Genomic DNA, 23,608 nt, shown 5'->3' on the forward strand with positions numbered 1-23,608 from the left:
CTACTGGAAATCGCAGTTCATATTTAACTTACCTTATACTTGGCCCTGGTGCACTCACTCTGTCACAGTCTCAAACAACCTTCATCTAGATCAGCTTTCTTCTGATTGGCTGCCACTGAGGAACAAAAGCTGTGAAACCCAGTAGGGTGGGGGCTTCTTTGCCTGAGAGGAGCATTTTCTTCTTATATTTGGTGTTGTATGAAATCTCAGCCATGTTTAATAGGAGTATCCAGCACTTTTAAGGTCCCCTTCAACATTCAGCTCACACCAACAAACTGCTTATCACAGCATTACAGGCCCAGTTCATAATAACATATACCATGTCAGCTGATAGGCTTTACAATGCCTTTACACATTTTTCAGGCTTGATCCCCTTTCTTCACTCAAGCATCTTTTATGCACAGTTAAGTGATAACATTGCCATCCTGTGGTGAGAAATGAAGCACCACTTTAAACAGGTGAAATTTGGACACCAGCTCAACGTGTGAATGAACTCAAATTTGATCTTGAGGTCAAATGCATTTTATTTTCTTGTACAGGACATGCTTCAACAGTCCTGCAGGCCGCTGGTGCTTCGAGTTGAACATTTTCAGTCATGTTGGATACGAAGGTTTGGTGAGTTATTAGCAGCTAATGCTTGGAAGATTTGCTCACCGTGTTGTTCCACTACATCTGTTATCTGCCAACATCATCTGTGACCCTGACTTTCTGCTCTGGCAGATAAAAATCACAGTGCTGCCACTTCTCCTGACATCTGTGGTGCACTCATTAGAAACCATTCGCTTAAACTAACATTGAATTATGACTAACATTAAGTTAGAACTACTAACTATATAATTTCTTTCTTAAATTATTTATAATAATAATAATTCTGTTCTAATTGGTGTGTGACGAAAAACTGTTTGAAATGTTTTCACCTTCTTATCCCTCAGTGAATGTTCCCATTCCAAAAACAAAACCTTAAAGAGGGCCTTTCACATTTAGTTTAGATTTTTATTCTTGGGACTCTGCTAGAGTAGTTTTGTATGACTCACAATGATCCCCGTTTATTTTGGGTTAGGTTTTGAATAAAGCTGCTTTTAGCTGCTCCCTTGTTCATAAGGGGCCACCACAGCAGGTAGCTCAGCATTTTTGATTTGTGTCTCCTTCCAGAATCAAACCCAACCTACTGCTCTCGGCTGTTAATGAGCTCCTCAGTTTATTCTCTGATTGAAACAAGCTGTTTTAGCCCCGTACTCTTTCCCAGTAAGCCGGCTTTCTTATGATTGGCTGCCCCTCTTGAACACAAAGCCTGAACAGCAGGTGGGCGGGGCTTCTGTGCTCCCTTCTTCACATGCAGGAACAAGATTATATTGGGGATATTCGCTCTTGATGTAACACAAAAAAATGATCATGAACTCAAAATCATGAGTTCATGAACATCATGAACTGTTTTTTTGTATCTCATTATGATGACATAACTTTGGTAAGCCCTACCAGATAACTACACATAACTAAAAATCTACTAAAACAGCTTTGTATGATTCTTAGTTCATAAATAATCTCTACTGATCTTATATCGGCCTTAGCGCCGCCTGTCTGAAAGCAGACATTTTAGCTGCTTTCCCTTTTAGCTCAGCTTCCTTCCGACTGGCTCCCTCTCAGGAAAAGGTTTTACAGCAGGTCGGAGGTGCTTGTGTGCTCATGAGCAGAGCTGTGCACCTAAAATGACCATATTAAGGTCCTCATCATACCAAGCCCACAGTAGAAGTAACTTTCTTAAACCACACGTTTAGAGGAATCTGAAGCCAGAGCTTTTGCCTGACGGGGGTTACTCACGCCTACACCAACCTCATCATTTGAAACATTAGCTGTAATATAACAGTATAAATATAAAAAAAGAAATAAGGAAAAGCCTAACCTAACATTACATACTTTGAAATAAATGAAGACATATTCCACTGGTTGTGTACAATTTTATTATCGTTACTGGTTTCCCTTGTCAGATAAAAGCAGAGAGATAGAGAGGAGCATTATAATCATAATGGTGTGCAGCTTTCCTGTCCAAAGCTGGACGAGGGAACTGTCTGAGGTGAGAATACATTATCAACACAGGGCAAACCCCAGCGCCATAAAAGCTACATGACACTGTCCATATCATAAACAGTCACAATGAGGGCTGCTGTCGAAGCTTCGTGACACTAAACCCGTCGTGCACGCCTGTCACACAGGAACTCTGAGGTAAGCTTGAGTTGGCTAGTGTTGTACTGAGCAAATAAACCTATCTATTGTATAGCTATAGTGTTGTGACCATCACTTCCTGGTTTCTCTACCGTGGCATAGCTTTGGCATTAGGAGGTAAAATGGTAGCCGCCCCCACCCGCAATTTGAGAACATGAGTTTTTGTTCATTATATGAACATCAAGGAGGTAACTTCCAAGGCCTTAGGCCAGTGAATATATGAGGGATTATGTAATGCAAAGTTCAGCTATTCATATTTCAAGTCTGACAAATAAGTTTCTATATACTGCTAATGGACTGAAAGGAAAGCACCCATAGGTGCGGGATTTTTTTTCTGGGTTATGTACATGTCGGAGAGCTCCTCGAACACAATTCCAGTAAGATTCACTCCGAAGTGCAGCTTTGCAGCCTGAGAAATTTACAAGCTCGAGCTTTAGCTTATCCCAATAGAAAGTGAGGGTAACTTGTAGCATTTATGTTGTTGCACAATGATTTTTGATCACATTTGTTTTAGCGTTCTTTCAAACGATAAAAAAGAAACAAGAAAAAAAAAACTGAGTAGACTTTATGTTTCTAGTCTAGCTTCACTGGCTGAGGTTGGAGACAGCAGCATTAAATATAAGAAAGAAGACAGATAGTGTGATACTTAGTCCTAGGCATGTCTGGCTAATATCAAAAGGTATAAATAACACTTCCTGTTTCGGTTAAACAGTTAAGACGAAGAAAACGAAGCACACGTTAAGACACGAAAGAAACCTGGTGCAACTCTTCACCGCCTTTATCCACGATTTTTGGGATTACCTGAGATTCCGGTTGTCCCTCAGGGCTTTTGATGGCAACAGCACTCCTTGATTGATCGACTGATTGAATCAATCGATTGACCGATTGAGGTTGCAGTCTTACGGATCAGATGGAGGGAGGGGGGGAAGAGGTCAAGACGTTCAAGAAAACAGAGGGCGTTTGTTTCGCCGCACGCTAGATCCTTGATGTCGCGCTTTATCCCCACCACCCCGACACACCCGACCTGCAGGCTCAGCACATTCCCGTCACCACAGTCCATCAAACAGCCACCCTTTAAAAAACAAAGCTCAAAGAAGGCATGGAGCACAAAAACAGAAAACGCTTAGCTTAAAATAGGCGAGGTATCACTTACATGATTCTCCCTCTAAGGAATTTAGGCTTTTTAATACCATCTTGGAATGCACTATATATATTGATATATATATTTAGATGTTTATATACTGTATATTGCCGTTAATATAAGCAGGATTACTGTTGATAAATACAGTGGCCTCCTTACCATCTGAGGCACCTCAGCGAGCTTCCGCACCCTCCTCCCTTTCATATTTGGGTGACTCAGGCCCGAAAAGGCCCTGCATTGGTGGAGCAGGAGACACTTAATGTTTCCTTATTTCATCTGAATAAAATTCGAACACAGACGTGCCCGACTTCAGTCACTCTTCATCCACGCTCTCCCTTTTTGAATCCTCTTCTTTCTGTTCCAGAACCTGAGGGCGGGGGCTCGGCAAGGCTGCCACCTCCGTAGAAGCGAGCGAGGCGGGATCCTGTTGGTCGACAATCCTCTGGGAAGACGTGTCTTCCTGTGGATGCATAAGCAAAACAGTTGGGACTTTAGTGTCGCTTTTATTCGATATCACTTCAAAAAGTGGGTCCCTTTTCTCTCGTATAGCAGCTCAGGCCCTCTTGTCAGTCTTAAGGCAGCAGTTTGGGCTTGGGCAGCTTGTTAAGGGCAGTGAAGCGGCCGTGGAAGTGCTGCATACTGTGTTTATGCCTTGCCTGCTGTGACCAGCTAACAGCTGGCCCCAGCTTCTGCTCTGGCCCCAGTGACTTCCTGCAATTTGTACAGTTTAGTAAACTCTGGCTGCTACACTGTGTCTGCACAGAAGGCGTAGCGTGTCAGCAGAGCAGCAGCAGCTCCGTGTTTGTTCACACTGAAGGCGTTCGAAAATGTGTGAAAAATGCACCGTTTTCTTAAAGTGTAAGCAGGTACGGCATCACTAGGATTCTTGTGGTCTCAGTATTGCTTTTACAATTCAGCCTCGTGAATATTGTTCATGATGACCGTCGCCGCTCTGTGCTTTTAGTGGAAAAGATGTAAATTCACTGTTCAAAAAATTAATTAATTAATAAATGAAAATTTATCTCAATGGGAAAAACATTATGCTGAATATCTGTACTACTATGGGCTGAGTAATGTATTAGCTAACCCTTAACCCTGTAGAACACCTCTGGGACAGACTGTCCAGGAGTTCAGTGATGCTCTGGTCCAGATCTGGAAGGAGACCCCCAGAACACCACCTGTCATTTCACTGGGACCATGCCCCGATGCTTTAGGCATGCATACAACCACAGGGGGGCCACACAAACTACTGAGCACCATTTTGAGTTGCTGCAATGAAATTTGGGTAAAATGGACTAACCTGCTACATCATTTTCTACATTTGGGGGGCTTGTTTGAACTCAGCCCTCTGATTGCATACATGTCCAGCATGATTACAGATCTGATGCATTTTCAAAGTGTTCCTTTAATTTTCTGAGCAGTGCGACATGGAGCATCAACGCGAGCAGTTTTACCCGGCCTATACGTGTTCCTGCTAGTTATTTGTTCTGGCCTCTCCTTGGGTAGAATATGGTCATGTAATTAAGTCCGTGTTTACTTACTTGCTCTGAGAATCGATGAGTCACCTGATCCGTGAACTCCTGCATCTCTCCTTCCTCCCCATTCGAGTGGCAGCTTGGACTTGGTACCTCGATCCCATGGCTTTCCAAAATGGCAGCTTCTGGTTGGGTCAGATGAGGAAGCAGAAGTGAGATAAATATAATGTGTAGAAAATGTGCATATAAATTAATTAACAGCAGAAGCTAACATTTCCAAAAGCCTTAATCTGTCGTTCCTATGTTTCCATCTTCCTCACCTATATTCGCTCTCCTCTTCATCTCCTTCCGACGATTGGCGAACCAGTTGTAAACCTTCAGCGCCGTCACACGCTCAAACTCTGACAGCTTACAGCCTGAAGGTGGAAACAAACCAAACATACAAAACAGTTAAATGTTTTGGGGCGATCGTGGCTCAAGAGTTGGGAGTTCACCTTGTAATCGGAAGGTTGCCGGTTCGAGCCCCGGCTTGGACAGTCTTGGTCGTTGTGTCCTTGGGCAAGACACTTCACCCGTTGCCTACTGGTGGTGGTCAGAGGGCCCGGTGGCGCCAGTGTCCGGCAGCCTCGCCTCTGTCAGTGCGCCCCAGGGTGGCTGTGGCTACAATGTAGCTTGCCATCACCAGTGTGTGAATGTGTGCGTGAATGGGTGGATGACTGGATATGTAAAGCGCTTTGGGGTCCTTAGGGACTAGTAAAGCGCTATATAAAAATACAGGCCATTTAAATGTGCAAATCCTAAGGATTTTGTTTTGCAATTCCAGGCGCTGCTTACACATCCTGTTTCTCTGCCTGCAGGCTGGCTATGTTGTTAACATGATAGTCCAAAATGTCCTTCAGCTGCCCCTACTCCCACTCTGGACTGAAGCATCCAACAGTTACCACCCTACTGTTGGTACTGGTTCAAGTGGCTCTCCAGTGGATCCATCAGTGGATCTTTAGAGCAGAATAACAATGTGGAGTTAGAGTCTGTCTGAAGTAGGAGAGACTCACTTGGAAAGGCAGCTGAGTAACGTGGAGGACCGCCACAACAGCAGCCTGTGAATCTGCAGGTAGAGAACCTCAAAAATAAGACAGAATTTGGCTAACTGGAGCTAAACTGGAGCTGAAAGTTTCAAAGAATGAGTCTACGGAGTTTGTGGATTTTAAAGATGCTGCAGAGTGATTGAAGCAAAACAAGCGACCGGCACTGGAAAGTCGAACGCAGTTACAGAGCAACAGCTTCCAGATGAGCGACCTTTAGCGACGACTGATGAGAGCGAATTAAACTGTTGACATATGACCATCAGCTTCGAAGCAGCTTCAGAATTCAGGAGTGGTGAAGCAGTTCTGTGATGAGGAAAAACATCTTCAGAAGGTTCGAACGGTCCAATCAGAAACTCCAGGAAAAAGCTAAAGCTCTTGCTCACTTGCTTTCTCCAACAGCGTTTATGAATGATGTGCATGACAGAAAAGCAGCAGGTGTTCCCGTTCGATAAGCTGCAGGTAGCATTTTAACTAAAAAAAAAAAAAGACTAATAATGATGAACGTCAGCGACTAATCACCTGTCAGCTGACATCAATTCAGCAAGATGTATTTTCAGAACTCAGAAAAGTGCGCTTTACTGACGAACCCCTCTTGCTACCTGGTTTCTGGATGACGGAGTTGCAGGCGTTGGCGATCTCCTCCCGCTTCGCCTCATCTGGATACTGGTTCTCCATGAAGAAGCTGGAAGACATGAAGAGCCGCTCTGTTGGCAAAGAGCTCAATCACGCAGGCGTCACGGGCATTTATTAGTCGACGCGCAGCGCCGGTCTGAGCCGAGCTAGTTACGCTCTAATTTTACACCTCATCAACTTTTCAGGCTTTTGCAGTAAGCGGCAGGAGAGTTAAGGACAATGTTTACACAGCGAGAGAGCAGCGGGGAGGGTTCACGCCGTGAAGGGACAGATTAACGAACCCATTAAGCAGATTCATTTTAAGCTTTCAACATTCAAAACTCTAACCCCGTAAATACAACTATTTATTTCTATCTTTTTCTTTGCAAATTTGTGTTACTCATCTCTTTCCTTTTCCTGTCTGTCTAACAGTGAAAAAGAATCATTATTTCACATTAAAAAAAACCACAGGGATCAATTTCTCCCAGCTCTCCTATCCTTTCACCTCCCTCCCTCACACACATCATCTTCACCTCTACTGTATCGTCCTTGGATCTGAACTAGCTCATAAGGATCAGCACTGCAGTAGAATTGCGTAATCCCGGGGTACTGCTGGTGAGTGTTGTCTGCGTGCTCTTATTACTTTGAGTGCCCAGACTGCACCCTATACTTACAGCAACCATTTAATAGAGAAATCAATTGCACACAGCGGGCACCGTGCTCCTCTTTCTCAGCATCCGTCTAGGTTACTGAGAAGACTGTCTGGGACAAATACGTACCAGGGAAGCAGGGTCACAGCAGCCTTAATGAAAAATGACATCATAAACTGAGCCGGTTCTGCTCGCCACTGAGAGCAGGAAGCCGCGGCAAAGAAGCCATAAAGGACACAAATACTGGAAAGGTTTATAATGCTGACCATTAGCTTAAGCGACGCTGCGCTTCTGCTCCAAGAACTCGAGCACAGATGTGCTCCGAGTCATCTAAAGTGTTCTGCCGATCTCGGCTGCTTTCTATGAGCTTTTTTTTTACTTCAGAGCGGCACATAAACTTTATCTAAGCACAACAGGCGACCACGGGAATTTTCCAGTCATTGTTTAAGGGGCTGCAGATGTTTATGGTGACAATTTAGGATCCATCCAGAGTTATTCTAATTATGTAGTTTGACCTTAGGTTTGTAAGTTTCACTATTTGTTTTGGTCACTGCACTTATGAAGACGGGACAGCTGTCAGTGGAAATATTTCGGAACAACAGAACAGACACAGTACTAACCCTAGTTAGGCGGGTTGTGGCAAATTTTAATTTTGGAAATTTACAAAATCATTTGAGCGGTTTTATTTTGTTTTGTTTTTTTTCCAAAGGCCATTTTTAGTTCATATAAAATGTTTTGTCCCACCTGGTTTTAGATTTGAATTTAGTTTTAGTTTACTGTAATAACCTCGGTCCTATGAAGCAGTGCGTGACTAACTGAATTTGAATTTCAGCTAAGTTAACTTTGAAAACAAGACAACCAGGATAAAACAGTGACTTTTCATTTTCTTTAACCAAAGCTCAAATTATATCTTGTGTCCTAAATAAAGCACACCCCTTCCCCATCGGTGCCCCTCCCTCAAAAGCCAAACTCACATGCTCTTTCGTTGAGCTACAGCCAGGACCAGTCAAGACCAGATTACAAAGGGTATCTGTCAGAGGTGAGGACCTACAGACGGTGGTAAAACAAACTATAAGCCTGACAGATGGTCTGCAGTAATGCTGAGATTATATTGCTCTGTCATGGTGAACAGAGGGCTGAAGGTGAAGTTGTCAATTTACTGGTGGCTACATTCATACTTTCAGCTATAGCAAGGAGTTGTGGGCAGGGACTAAAAGACTGAGATTCTGGATGCAAGTGAAATGAACTTCCTCTGAAGGGTATTGGGTCACACACTCCTGTGGACCTCACCCTGTCCTTTAGTGATAGAGAAGCTTGGTCACTCTGAAGGGCTCAGAGTAGAACCACCACTCCTCCACATCGAAGAGCCAGGTGAGGTGGTTCAAGACCCATGACCCATGATGCTGGATAAATTATGTCTCTTTGTTGGCTTGGAAACATCTCTGTGTCCCTCCCATCCTTGAAGAAGTGGCTGGGGGGAGGGAGGTCTAGGTCTGGGTGTGACTAGTTGACCAGATGATTAATCATTGCTCGTTCAGTATCATTTATTCTGTTAACATTTTGATATTCATCGTCTGTAAATTTTTGTCCTAAATATTATGCAGCCATCTGCCATCAGATGGCGCTGCAGTCCCGACACTGTTGTAGAAAAACGCCACAAGGCTCTTCATCTAAACCTGATCTTTTTGTTGAGCATATTATTATTAGTGTTCTAAACGCGACATAATGACACTGCAGATATAAGCAGTGGAAATCTGCTTTATCTTAAGGGTGGCTGGCCTCTCCATAACAGAGGATGAGGAGTTCGGCCATTTGGGAGAGGCTCAGACTGGAGCTGTTACTCCTTGGCACCAAAGGAGCCTGTTGAGGTGGTCACCTCCTGGATGAGGTGTCCTACCTGGAGGAGACCCAGGGGTAGACCCAGGACACGCTGGAGAGATTACTCTCTCGGCTGGCCTGGTACGCCCAGTGTTTCGCAGGATAAGCTGGAGGAGGCCGCTCTGCTCAGGCGTGACCCAGCCCCAGACAAGTCGAAGAAAATGTACTGATGGATAATAATGAGACTTGAACATCTTTTCAGTAACATATTTTCATATCATATTCAACATGAGCTGTTCTTTTTTTCCTTCTTCTTAATTTTCATTTTAATGTATAAAATGCCATATTCATAATCCATGATGTGAGGTGCCACATAGTTAAGCAGCATTTAAAGTATGATTGAAGAATGTGATTAATGATTTCAAATGTCTTTGACAGTTTTTGACATCTAAGTGTTTATTAGTTTCACATTAGTTTGCTAGTCTAATTTTTTTGTCACCAGGAACATCCCTAGTCTGAAAATCTCTGCTTAAAGTGCTACTCCAACAATCCAAACCTGATACACGACAGAAAATAAAGCTGAATGGAAAACCATAAGCCAAGTCTAAATTAGTGCTAAACCTTCCTCACCTCTCCATAATTGATTGGCATTCCTTTCTCCAGGTGAAACGGCTTCCTCTGCGCAGCCTCAGTGGACCGCCCACTATCCCTGCTCTGTCGCCTGTCATGATCCCCGTCCTCCAGTCAGGCTCTTCCTTCACCAAAGAACGCATTGATAAGGTAGCACCTGTCGAAGGGAGAGCATGCAACTTCACTTTCCAAGACCAGACCTTTACAAAGGGCGTTGCTGTGTCCTTCAATATATTTTTCTTTATAGCGGAAGGTTTGACATCATCTTATCCGATGTGTAACACCTTTTGGCATTTAAAAACTGAGGTTTACTCATTTTTGTTCATTTTATCATGTTTTTGTCCCTCCAGACACAACCCATTAAAATTATTATTATTTCAGTCTTCTGAAATAACTTTTTTCACTCTGATGAAGTCATCTCTTGACCCAGCTGTCTTAGCTAATTATAGGCCAATCTCCAACCCTCCTTTCATATCAAAAATCCTTGAAAGACTAGTTGTTTCAGAGTTTCAGGTTTCAGAGCTCATCACAGCACAGAAACAGCTTTAGTGAAGGTTACAAATGATCTTCTTATGGCCTCTGACAGTGGACTCATCTCTGTGCTTGTCCTGCTAGACCTTAGTGCAGCGTTCGGTACTGTTGACCATAATATCCTATTAGAGCGATTAGAACATGCTGTAGGTATTACAGGTACTGCACTGCAGTGGTTTGTATCATATCTATCTAACAGACTCCAATTTGTACATGTAAATGGAGAGTCCTCTTCACACACTGAGGTTAATTATGGAGTTCCACAGGGTTCAGTGCTAGGACCAATTCTGTTTACATTATACATGCTTCCCTTAGGCAGTATCATTAGAAGACATAGCATACATTTTCACTGCTATGCAGATGACCCCCAGCTCTATCTGTCCATGAAGCCAGATAACACACACCAATTAGTTAAACTGCAGGAATGTCTTAAAGACATAAAGACCTGGATGGCCACTAACCTTCTGCTTCTTAATTCAGATAAAACTGAGGTTATTTTACTCGGCCCTGAAAATCTTAGAAATATGGTATCTAAGCAGATTCTTACTCTGGATGGCATTACCTTGGCCTCCAGTAATGCTGTGAGGAACCTTAGAGTCATCTTTGACCAGGATATTTCCTTCAACGCACATATTAAACAAATATGTAAGACTGCGTTCTTCCATTTGCGCAACATCTTATCTTAATGACCTTGTAGTACCATATCACCCTATTAGAGCACTTCGCTCTCGCTCTGCAGGCCTACTTGTTGTTCCTAGAGTATTTAAAAGTAGAATGGGAGGGAGAGCCTTCAGTTTTCAGGCTTCCAGTTTGGATTCGGGAGACAGACACTATCTCTACTTTTAAGATTAGGCTTAAAACTTTCCTTTTTGCTAAAGCATATAGTTAGGGCTGGACCAGGTGACCCTGAATCCTCCCTTAGTTATGCTGCAATAGATGTAGGCTGCCGGGGGATTCCCATGATGCATTGAGTTTTTCTTCTTCAGTCAGCTTTTTCACTCACTATGTGTTAACAGACCTCTCTGCACTGAATCATACTTGTTATTAGGTTCTGTTTCTCTCTCTCACACCATGTCTTTATCCTGTTTTCCTTCCAGTTGCGGCAGATGGCCCCGCCCCTCCCTGAGCTGGTTCTGGAGGTTTCTTCCTGTTAAAAGGGAGTTTTTCCTTCCCACTGTCGCCAAAGTGCTTGCTCATAGGGGGTCATATGATTGTTGGGTTTTTCTCTGTATGTATTATTGTAGGGTCTTTAACCTACAGTATAAAGTGCCTTGAGGCAACGGTTGTTGTGATTTGGCGCTGTATAAATAAAACTAAATTAAAATGATGCACAAGGTAACAGTGCTCATGTAGCCTCGGTGCATATTTTAGCACATACAGTCAGGGAAAAAATTATTTGAACCCCTGCTGATCTTGTAAGTTTGCCCACTAACAAAGAACTGATCAGCCTATAATTTCAATGGTAGGTTTACTTGAACAGTGAGAGACAGAACGATAACAAAATAAATGCATTTCAAAAAAGTTATCAATTAATTTACATTTTCATGAAGGATAGGTATTTTATCCCCTATAAATCAGTAAGATTTCTGGCTCCCAGGTGTATTTTATACAGGTAAAGCTGACAATGACAGCCTTTTCAACTTGCTACTAGGGATGGGTACCGGTATCCGGTGCCATTATGGCACCGTTCTGACATAAACAGTAACCAGACCGAAAAGCAGCGCACATTTCGGTTCTTTATTTCGGTGCTTTTTTTTCCTGAGACGTCATACACTTTGGATTCTAGCCAATCATTTTACCTTTCCAAGGATAGTCGGCGGGTCCAGGTACGTACGTTCCTTTAAAGCAGAGCTGCAGATTAAAAATGCCCAAGGTGAAGTGGTCAAAGTCTGGCTGTACTTCACAGCAAAAGATGCAAACTCAGCAGCCTGCAACAAGTGCTTTAAGGTGATACTGTGCAAAGGAGGTAACACCTCGAATCTGATGAAACACCTGGCAGCATAGCGGTTTTTTTTAAAGCCGAGAAATGCACCGTATTTGATAGCTTGCTGCCAGACCTCACACAGAGCAGCACATCTACTGCGGGTGTGGTGCCTGTTATCGGACCCGGAGTTAGCAACATCCCAAGAACCTGAAGAGTAGAGTCCTGGCCCCTAGCCCTGCCAGTGTAGCAGAAATGATGACGGGTGATGATGCAGCAGCAGCCGTTCTTCTCTGCGTGAGTAACTTAATGTTGTTCGTGTGTAATTTACGTTGAGTAGGCTAACCACGTTATTACATTAATGCATGTAAGGTGAACTAGCAAACACCATCGTAGTTACATGCGGCTGTCTTCTTGTTTGATAGAGTGATACCATATATGTCCTATAGCTGCAGAAAAGGCTAACATTGAAATCTTTTTCCAAAAAACAAAACAAAAAAAACCCCAGCTAAACATGAGAGGTTTTAGGACAAAGTTTGTGTTTTCCATTGTTTAAGCACCAGTTCCAACCAAAGGTGGTATGTTGTATGAACAGAAAAGGCTAACTTGGTTATCATTTTCCTCGCTCACCTGGAGACCGCTGGAAGCACTGTGAGAATCATGTTCTTTGATTTCTCCAGTGCCTTCAACACCATTCTTCCCTCGGTTCTAAAGGACAAGCTGGTGAACTCTGGAGTGGACCATCACCTCACTATTTGGATCCTGGACTACCTCACCGACCGACCACAGTATGTGAGGACTCAGGGCTGTGTGTCGGACAGGGTCGTCTGCAGTACGGGGGCCCCACAGGGAACGGTTCTGGCTCCGTTCCTCTTCACCATCTACACTGCAGACTTCTCCCACAATTCCACCCAGTGCTTCCTGCAGAAGTTCTCTGATGACTCTGCAATAGTCGGCCTCATCACTGATGGGGACGACAAGGAGTACAGAGGTCTGACCCAAGACTTTGTGGACTGGTGCCAGCTGAACTACCTCCAGATCAACGCCAGTAAAACCAAGGAACTGGTGGTAGACTTCCGCAGGCACAAGCATTCTCCACTGCAACCACTGAACATCCAAGGTATGGACATTGAGGCTGTGGACAGCTACAGGTACCTTGGTGTTCATCTGAACAATAGACTGGACTGGACTCATAACTCAGACGCCCTCTACAGGAAAGGGCAGAGCAGGCTGTACCTGCTGCGGAGACTCAGGTCGTTTGGAGTGGAGGGCCCACTCCTGAAGACCTTCTATGACTCTGTTGTGGCTTCTGCTATCTTTTATGGTGTGGTCTGCTGGGGCGGCAGCATCTCTGCTGGGGACAGGAAGAGACTGAACAGGGTGATCCGAAGGGCCAGCTCTGTTCTAGGATGCCCTCTGGACCCAGTGGAGGTGGTGAGTGACAGGAGAACGGCGGCTAAGCTGTCATCCCTGTTGGAGAACATCTCCCACCCCATGCAGCAGACTGTGACAGCACTGAGCAGCTCCTTCAGTGGGAGACTGCGGCACCCACGGTGTGGGACGGAGAGATTTCGCAGGTCTTTCCTCCCCACTGCTGTCAGACTCCATAATAAAGACTTTAACTGATCAAGCACACACATCCATACATATGCAATAATACTAAGTGCAATAATCCTTTCTGTCATCGTTGTATTTTTACTCAGTTGTATATAGTATTTGTATTTGTATTCTATTTTTATCTTATTGTATATTTATTTTATTGTATTCTACTGTATATAGTATTTTATTCTATTCTGTACAGTTGTGTACTGTATTTATTCTTATTGTATTCTAATTTTTGCCTCATAACTTTTGCACTGTCCACTTCCTGCTGTGACAAAACAAATTTCCCACGTGTGGGACTAATAAAGGTTATCTTATCTTATCTTATAAAAAGAAACTGCTAAAAAATAAAAACATAAGAAGTTTTTGGACAAAGTTTGTGTTTTCCATTCTTTAAGCACCGGTTGTAGCACCGTTTAAGCACCAGCACCGTTTCAAAAGTACCGGTTTGGCACCGGTATTGGATAAAACCTAAACGATACCCAACCCTACTTGTTTCTTGTATAAAAGAAGAGAAGAGAAGAGCTTTCCTAGGATGTCAGTGACAAGAATTTGGACCTACACAAGGCTGGAATGGGCTACAAGACCATCGCCAAGCAGCTCGGTGAGTGTCCACAAGGCCCCACCGGCTCAAGGAGGCAGATGTACAGGCCCGTTTGAAGTATGCCACTGAACATCTCAATGACTCAGAGAAGGACTGGGAGAAAGTGTTGTGGTCAGATGAGACCAAAATCTCTTTGGCATCAACTCAACTCACCATGTTTGGAGGAGGAGGAATGCTGCCTGTGACTCCAAGAACACTATCCCCAGGGTCAAACATGGAGGTGGAAACATTATGCTTTGGGAGTGTTTTTCTGCCAAGGGGACAGTACAACCAAACTGCATCAAAGGGAGGATGGATGAGGCCATGTACCGTCAAATCTTGGGTGAGAACCTCCTTCCCTCAGTCAGGGCATTAAAAACAGGTAATGGATGGGTATTCCAGCATGCCAATGATCCAAAACACACAGCCAAGGCAACAAAGAATTTGCTGAAGAAGACGTATATTGAGGTCTTGGAGTGGCCTAGTCAGTCTCCAGACCTTAATCCTATAGAAAATCTGTGGAGGGAGCTGAAGGTTAAAGTTGCCAAAAATCAGCCACGAAACATTAATAACTGGGAGAGGATCTGCAAAGAGGAGTGGGACAAAATCCCCTCTGCGTGAAAAACGTTTGGCCAACTACAAGACACGTCTGACCTCTGTGATTGCCAACAAAGGTTTTGCCACCAGGTGCTAAAGTATGTTTTGCAAAGGGATCAAATACTTTTCTGAAATGCATTTGAATGGATTTTTTTGTTTAAAAAAACAAACAAAAAAACTCTGATATGATGCCCTGTCCTAAACAGTCCTAAACAGAAGGCGTTTGTAGTGGTCAAGTAAAGTCAAGTCTTATTCTTTTCAGATCACATTCATGTCTCAGGTTTTTAAAGGACATGATATCAACACAATTTGCATGACACAGACTTTGAATCTTTTCAAAAGCTTTTAAAAGCTCAAAGTTTAAATGTAGCAGGGAAGAGGGGAAAAAATGGTTTCGTTATACTGAACTATGTTTAGTATCTGATTGTGAATGTGAAGAATTTGGGGTACCAATCACAGTGCATGTGGGATTTTATGTCAAACCCTATCAGAACTTTTTACCATCTGTACTTTGACTAAGCGAGCTTTATGAAAACACTGTCACAGAAAGGTTGACACGAATGGAACAGAAAGGGAGTCTTAAACAGAGAGTAAGAAACTCACTTCTAAATAAACGTGTGAACAACCTCTCGCATGAGAGGTGAAACATCTTTAAGAAACTTAAAGAAGTCCATTCACTTTTCTTTCCAAGTTCCTTAGATTATCATGACCTGGATGACTCAGAACACACAGAGACAACTACATTAAACCACACCCACTCGCTATAATGGTGAGCTGGATATGAAACGTCTGGAGCCATTTCTTTTTAGCATTAGAAATCTAAGTTTAGGAGCCATCTGAGACTGCTGTAAAACCCCGTGCTGACAAAGCAGGTCCAGGCTGATCAGCATGCAGACCCACTGTGGTGCATGTGTCTCCTGTGGCAAGCTGCTGATGCCAAGGAGGGCGGGGTGGGGGTGCGCGAGTAAGGGCGCAGTTACCTGGCTGGGCTTGGGCAGCTGCGGCTGCAGCAGTGTACCACGGCAGCAAGTGCATCAGCAGCTCTCTCTGCCTGCTCCACGATGGGTTGGGGTTGAGGTTGGTGTTGGGATTGGGGAGGATGTTGGGGAGGCTGCCGCTTGCCCCTGCTACCGTCCCGTCTCTGTCCCCTCCCCTGGCCCTGGGACTCACGCTGTGCTGGCTTTCACTCCACCTCAGCCCTTCAGTCGGGACAAAACCAATAGTCAGGCAGGCCACCGCCACGGGACACAGACACCAGCTGTGGCAACAACTGGAGGCTGATAGTTTGCATCTATGTCTCTGGATTAAGTGACACACTCCTGCAGACGTGCCTTGAAATGGTAACTTTATCAACAAATACACGCGCTGTAATTTCAGTGGATTGGCCGATCAGGAATCAATTTCACAGACAACACTGCTTCTTTACAGATTCATGGAGGACAGGTCAATAAGAGCTCATGTAAGAAGCAAAGCGCTGTGGCCACTTTGGCTCAGAAACATTGCAGACAAAGTAGTTATTGTTAGTATCACTGTTAATAGCTTGTTTGTTAGCCATGTGGGAATGAAAACCAGCACCAGAGTACCTCCAGCGTCAGGGCTGGGAACTACAGAGGAGCTAAAGCGAAGCCTGAGTGGGACGATGTGGGAGGGGGGAAAATAATAAAGCATTAAGATGAAAGGAGACAGCAGGGACGGCAGATGGTCCATCAGCGGCTTTGTTTATTTCACACACTAACAATGTAAAGATGGGACTTTTTGACATGATTTGGTGCGGGAGCATGCTGTTTGACAATAATCAATAAAAGCAGGGAGCATCTTGAGTTGACGCCCGTTTGTCGTGCCGTCGCCGTTTTAATGCTTGCCGAATTTGCATCTCAGGACGAGGCGAGGTCAGCGCTGACCCGAGCTGTTACTCTAGCCTGCGCAGAGAAGCCGGATTCGCCCGCTAAAGTTTCATCTCCCAACCAGAAGCCTTAACGTTATCGATTAGAATCTCCTGTGACGGGACTACCTTTAGCTGAAAATATAGATTTGTCTCGTGTCCTTTCTCGACCTCGCAGCCATTGTGGACCAGGTTGGGGTTAAGCGGGAGGAATTAAAGGTGTGCGGGTTTACCATGCGGGAGGATGGTGGGCGGGTAAAGCGGAGGAGGAGGAGGAGAGGTGGATGGGGAAGGGTTAGCAAGCGGTGGTTCGCATTCAAGACACACAAGACATATTATCCCTTTCTAACACGAGCCTTCTGTTATCTAATCTGCAGTGTAATCTTTCATCATTAACCTGACATTCAACCTTGAGGCACTGATCTGTACCTTCTCATAATTAATCCAAAATCCATTATTCCTGGGAGGATCTGTGTCCCGCTCCTCTCCTCTGTAAAAGTTACATGTTACGCTTGTACCTCTTGGCCTGCGTCTCACCTGGGTTGTTCCTCTCCAGCAGGTACCAGCGGTAGAAAGCTCTGCGCTTGGAGTCGCTCATCTCCAGGCCCTGCTGCAGCAGCCACTGAGAAATGTAGCTCTGGCTGATGCCTGCGTGCGGGAGGTGACACACGTTATTTTAACAGGTTGAGGACAATGATTTATGTCGCGGCGCACCATCGGCGGCGGCGCTGCTGGAGAGATCGGCTGCGTTCCAGCTCTGGAATACTCCTGTTCAGCTAATGAAGCCATCCCCCGACATCGATACTTTAATTAAGGACGTGATGTAGTGCAATCCATTTTCAAGGAAGGAGTAGAAGTTTACTGACATGAACCTGCTGCTACTGCAAACACACATAATACAGCTGGCATTAGCTGAAGCCCATTAAAAGGCTCTTTAAAATCTTTCTGACTCTGTGTGCTTATTTTTCCTTTTCTTGGTATTAAAAGTCAGACTGTGCTCAGGTACTCAACTGTATTCAGGCTTTGAAAGCAAGTCCAGTTACCAGTTAGGCGCCTACACGACAATACAGTGAATCTCTCTGAACTTTGTTAGACAAAGCAGTTAATTTAAACACTTTAATCGCAATATTTTCTCAAGTTTTTTACCAACTCGATGGCCCTAAAATGACCACCAAGACCAGGAAATTCTGTGTTTTAGGATCTTTATTTTAGATGTAAGCTACAACATTAACTTAGCCCACTAATGGAAACCTGACGTATCTGAGGGGTAGTTTATGGTTAGGTTTTAACAGAATGTGTGAAACTCATGTCTAAGCATCTGTGATGGCGTGGAATTTCCCCCATTTGGTGACCGATCGCAAATAGATGTGGAAACCACTTCCAATCGCAAGGTGATTGCACAGGTTGGCTGATAGGAGGCAAGTCTTTTCCAAACAGTCTTGACTCAGACTGCTGAAAGTTTGCAAATAGTTGCCGTCTCATTTATAAAAGCAGAGAGATTGTCAATACATTGACATTAACCTGAATCAGTCTACACTGATAAGTGCAATTTGTCTCTTTGCAGTAGGGGACTCGACTCAACTGGTTGCCAACTGGTTATATTACTATACCAGCAAGGTTGCTATGCACCCAAATAATTTTTCAGTTAAATCCTCGTATTGCAGCAACTATGTCACTATTTATATAGGTTTCTGAATTTCTGAGTCTATGATGTTCAACTAGTGAAAACTGGAGTTTCCACTAGTTCATTACAACTGATCATGATTGCATGTTGCAGACATGCTCACCATCTTTAAAACCACCAAAAGCAACGCGGCCACAATTTCATTGTACACAATAATGTTGCTTTGTGTGCGTGGTCTCCTAACGGTCTCAAACTATCAACAAATTTAATCCAACAGGGAGTTAACAACAAAGCAAGAGCAGCTTGGAGAGATTTCACAACTTTAACAGCTTTAAGTTTGCAGTAGTTTCAGTAGTATCAATACTCCGCATCAGCAGATGCCTGAAGCCAAGGTTCAAGTATTGAATAGAAACTGGCGAAAGTGGGATGGGAGCATCTGTGAGCCAGTTACACTTCATTTTGCAGTTTAAAAAAAAGAAACACGAGTGAATGAGTTGGCAGAGAGAATAAGAGCAAAAAGCCTGAAATCAGCTTTTCATTTGTTCAATACAGAATCGTTTGGTTTAGCATTTTGTTTGAATTAAATCAAGACAGCAAAAGTTCAACTCTAATTAAATGCTGAGCCCCCCTGTGTTTCTCACTGCACGATCAACAGTTTAATGATCGGGGATGTCACAGCAAAGCAGAGTACCTGTAACTTGGCCCACGATCGCCTGAGAGATTCTGCGGTTGTTCAGGAAAGTTTTAATCTCTTCTTTCACCAGGTTGCTGTCTCTCCTGCGAAAGCAACAAAAGGCCCCATCACTGCCAGAAGAACCATTACACGGTGGTTAAAACACCAGCCTTTGCTCCGACTAACCTTATTCACTGCTGCTTCTCCTTTTTCAGCCATCCCTGAGCACCTGACCTGAATTAACTGCATGTAAATTCTGAAGAATAAGCCTTCGCCTCTGGGAATAGTAGCTGTCATTATCTGATGTTATAATAGTCTCTCTACTATTCCTTTGGTCTCTCTTGCACCACAATCCTCCCGTTCTCCCTCTCCTTACCTCATGTACTCCTCCACCTTTTCCTCCAGGTCCCAATCCTCCTCCCCCATCATGTCGTAGCTGAAAGACCGCTGAACTGCCAGAGTGGGAGGATAGAGGGGTGGGGGAGAGGCCTCGAAGCTGTTGCTTGGGGACAGCGCGGCGCCGTCCAGGCCGGAGGTCTGCGTGGTTGCTGAGGCCAGGGAGAGCGAGGAGGCGGAGGATGATGACGACGAGGACGGGGCTGGGGCAGCAGTGGCGGGGGCGTTGTTGGAAGGGGCCGGGTGAGAGTCACAGTGGGACGGGCGGTGATCGGGGTCCAGCCTCTCCAGGGACTCCAAAGCGTGGATGATCTGAGGTTTGGTCATGCCGGACAGGCGCAGGCGCTGCAGGAGGTCAATCTGCTCGATGGTGTAGCGGGGCTCCACCTCACAGCACTCCATTCTGGCATCTAGAGTAAATGAGCCGGGTTTATCGAGGTGAAACCAATGAAACACAAGACCAAATCTGTGAATGAGTCTGAACCACTCATCAACCTATTAATACACCCGAGAGCAGCACGGACGGGCTGATTTCTCACCAGATAAACAGCACCACGAGACTTCACAGTGTTACCAAGACATAAACGGCTATATTTATCCCCACTCAACACCATTCACAGACCTTAAATAGAGATAATATGTTGCAGACTTTTTCAGAACCTGCAGAGAAATGATCAAAGGAATATTAATAGATGAGAAAGGCACACGCAGCAGGATTCAAGCACTTTGAAGGAGTTTATTTATAATGACACTTTAAATGCAAATCTGATCCAAGTATTTTAGTAACGTTAATACTCGAAAAAACCCAAATAACTTTGAGTGAAAACATGACGCGGTAATAAAAAAAACTGCACTTAGAGAACAGAGCACTCCGCACTGTTCTCCTGCGAGGAACCCTTTGGGTCATTCAAAAAAAAAAAGTTTTGGCCACCTTTCAAATGCTTGGCAACACTGCACTTAGGCTAACCTTGCTCCATTTGTCCTGGGTGGAATTAAAGTAAGATCACCCTGGCATACGTAACCTAACATCAGGTCCCACCTCGGCTGAGTCATATCCATCCTTTTAGGGTTTTTTTTTTTTTTTAAGTCCCGCAAGTCTGCAGGGAGCCTTATCCTAGTATTCACCTATGACTAAGATGCACTAAAAAGTAAAGATCACATTAAACTTTTTTTTTTAAAGAATTGCAGGAATTTGACATGACCTTGCTAACATGAAAAGCATGGGTATTAAGAGATGGGGCATCAGGTAGCATTAGCCCCCCTCAAATTTGATTTTCTATGATGATCAGTGCCACTAGATGTTAGTACAGATAGGACCAGTGGTAGAAATAACTCAGTGCATTTACTCAAGTACTTTAGGGAAGTACAGCAGTGGAAGGAAGGGCATATGGCGAAAAAACTGTGCCAAATAAAATATATGGATCACTGCACTGTGGCGACACCTCTGGAAATAAGGTAGCAGCATTAAGTATGTTTAATGCACTTAAGTACTTCTAAAGTAGGTTTTGCATGTATTCTAAAATATCTGTCTCCTTAATATGTATTTTTGAATCTACCAGCAGTAACTAACATTAGCCTCCAGCTGCAGATGATTTTAATCTTGCATGAAAGTCTGCATGAGTACTTTCACTTGAAGTGCATTAAGTACATTATGATGATAAAACTTTTGCACTTTCACCTAAGCAGGATGATACATTTTAAACACCCTGCCCTGTTCTTGGATGACAAAAATCTACTCGAATAATTTCTTCCACTTTTGCATAATTGTAAATAATGGATAATGATGCTGCTACAACAAACAGAAAAAGTTCAACTTGTTAAATGTGTTGCAAGACGAGGAAACTTCCAGAACACTGCCGCCTGGAAAAAGTTAAGTTGTTGGATTTTTTTTTTTTTTACAAAACTCTCTGCTTAAAAAGTCAAGCGCTCCCAAAGCAGCGCGCAGTGATTTAACCCCCCACCTTTACCACACACGGATCTCTCTAAGCACAACTGTAACATCCAGATCTCAGCAGCTGGCTGACTTTTGACAGTTTCGCTGTCTCGTTGTAGATCTTACCTGATGGAGGTGGTGACACGGACAGGCGCCCCGGGAGTGGTTCAGTGCGTGGGGTCGCAACGGGGACACACCACTGTCGCATGGCTCAGCGAAGTTCAGCTCGGCTGGACCTCTGAGGAGTCACACAGGAGACTTGCTGCAGTGTGTTGCGGTTAAATCGCCTCTATTAGCATCTTGCCAAACCTGCAACAACAGATCACTCCCCTAGCAGCCTGTGCTGGCTAAGCTAGCGCCGTCAACTCCAGTTGGTTCCCCTGAGCACCAACCTCCCATCAACTGCTGCTTAGCTGTCCTGTTAGCCAGAACGAGACTAGAAAGCGGAAGCGATGCTTGCAACCTTCAAAGTAAGACAAACTGGTAGCTCGATAACAATAACCATTTTCACATTATACACAGACAGAATTAAACTGAATTCGGAAGCATATAGCTATTTTATAGCTATTTTCCAAAATGAGTCTATTTTCCACCTCTCTTTCTATCTGGGGCTATTTCCAATTATGTCTCAATGTAATGTTAGGTTTTTACACTTAACTCAGCTGTAAAACGACAAACATAAATAAAGTAAAATACTTTTCACATGCCATGTCTTTTCTCAAATTTCATTATCCACTTATACACATAGAAATACAAAGATGAATGTGAAACGCTTAGAAAGTTAAATGTATTCACCTTTTGACCCATTTACTGAAATGACAACTATTATTTTGCTCCAATGATGAGCGCAAATTACACTTTTATTTTGAAAAACTCGGGAAACGATGCTACTTACTCTGGTTACCTTGATAAAACGGTCTGTCTTGTCTCGGCTAACAACTTACCCAAAACTTGCACTTTAAGGGCAATCTGAGCAATGTTTCAAACAAGCAACCGTTTACGAAAAAAATCACCGTTCTAGAGTGCTACCGCCAAACATTTTATGTGTTAAGTCGAAGGGCTGGGACCACCGCCAGCTGCTAACGGGTTAGCTCGCCTGCTAGCTAAGTTAGCTGGTGGCTAGCAGCGGATTGTCCCGCCGCGGAGCACCTCTCTTACCTCCCGTTGCTGAAGAGAGACAGCTGCAGCCGGCTGGTCGGACAGGGCAGATAATTAAAAGTGGCAAAAAAAGTAGCGGTCCACTCAACTCCGCTATAGTAAATAAGTCCTGGGTTGAAGGCGGACGGTTAAGTTAACGAATAGAGGGTGAAGGATGCGGGGTCATGTTGTCTTTCGCTATGCAGTGGGGAAATAGTATATGCAAACGAGAGGAGTCTGTCTCAATTTGTGACCCCTCACCCGACAGTACCGTGAAGGCAGCAAGAATTATCATTATGATTTCCGGTTGTACAGTGCGTGCTAGAAAACGTCTACCCTAAATTCAAGCACGGCTGCAGGGCGACATGAAGCCAAAAGTAACATTTTAACTAAAGTGACTGAAAATGTAACGATGCTCGTGCGTACATCTCGCTCAGGCGGCTTTAGCGGCATTTAATGCCCATGATGAAAACATTTCTTCTTTTATTTTGGACAAGTACTTAGGAAATATGTCACTAAATCGGTTTTCCTTGACGCATCACCGCCCAATACATAAGTGGGTCTGTATGCAGACTGTAATAAGCTTCCTCGCAAGCGTTTGCAGAAGAAGCCATATGAACAGGAGGTAAACAACAATTATAATGAGTGGATAAAACGAGAGTGTGGCTGTTCTTGGCTTGGAATACCATGAAATGTACTTAACCATAATATGTATTTGCAAGGAGCATTTACAGCTTTGTGAGGTTGTGCTTCGCAAAGCAGTCAGTGGGAGCCTGTATAGAAAATCAGAAAAATCTATAAAAATTAAATGCAAATATGGACAGAAAAAATTGGGGACAACTTTTTGGTTCTTGGGCATCACCCTGTACTTTAATACAGATGGTATGACTTTAAAAGGTGACTGTGCACAAATGTTTGAAAAAGATTCTGAATTAACTATTTTTGCATAATGTTGGAAAAAGTATTTGACTCTTGTTTCAAGTAAGAATCATAATACTACAATATGAAGGTACGTGTTTCCAAGTCCGGCAGTCAAACTCCTTCAGAATCTTTTTTTAAATATGGAAATCTTTTTTTTTTATTGCAGCTATACCAAAA

The 23,608-nt window shown here is 43.8% G+C and overlaps 1 protein-coding gene across 3 annotated transcripts; it reads right to left on the bottom strand.

Annotated features, from left to right (window-relative positions):
* Positions 1 to 1,935: 1,935 nt before the first annotated feature.
* LOC309698895 (homeobox-containing protein 1) lies at positions 1,936 to 22,953 on the bottom strand. 3 transcript variants are annotated; one of them, XM_082521643.1, is made up of 11 exons: positions 22,532 to 22,953; positions 21,500 to 21,611; positions 19,421 to 19,850; positions 19,063 to 19,148; positions 17,285 to 17,395; positions 15,846 to 16,064; positions 9,632 to 9,788; positions 6,521 to 6,603; positions 5,157 to 5,252; positions 4,903 to 5,018; positions 1,936 to 3,821 (listed from the first exon to the last, which is right to left on the bottom strand). In XM_082521643.1, the coding sequence occupies exons 2-11, from the start codon at positions 21,579 to 21,581 to the stop codon at positions 3,675 to 3,677; spliced, it is 1,527 nt and encodes a 508-aa protein (XP_082377769.1). In that variant the 5' UTR covers positions 21,582 to 21,611; positions 22,532 to 22,953; the 3' UTR covers positions 1,936 to 3,674. The 3 variants fall into 3 exon arrangements, with proteins under 3 accessions (XP_082377769.1, XP_082377768.1, XP_082377770.1); XM_082521642.1 differs by having other exon boundaries at positions 4,903 to 5,021; positions 22,532 to 22,948; XM_082521644.1 differs by lacking the exon at positions 15,846 to 16,064 and having other exon boundaries at positions 4,903 to 5,021; positions 22,532 to 22,946.
* Between the last annotated feature and the right edge of the window lie 655 nt (positions 22,954 to 23,608).

This window comes from Aulonocara stuartgranti (genome assembly GCF_965226115.1).
Source record: "Aulonocara stuartgranti genome assembly, chromosome: 22".
NCBI lineage: Eukaryota > Metazoa > Chordata > Actinopteri > Cichliformes > Cichlidae > Aulonocara > Aulonocara stuartgranti.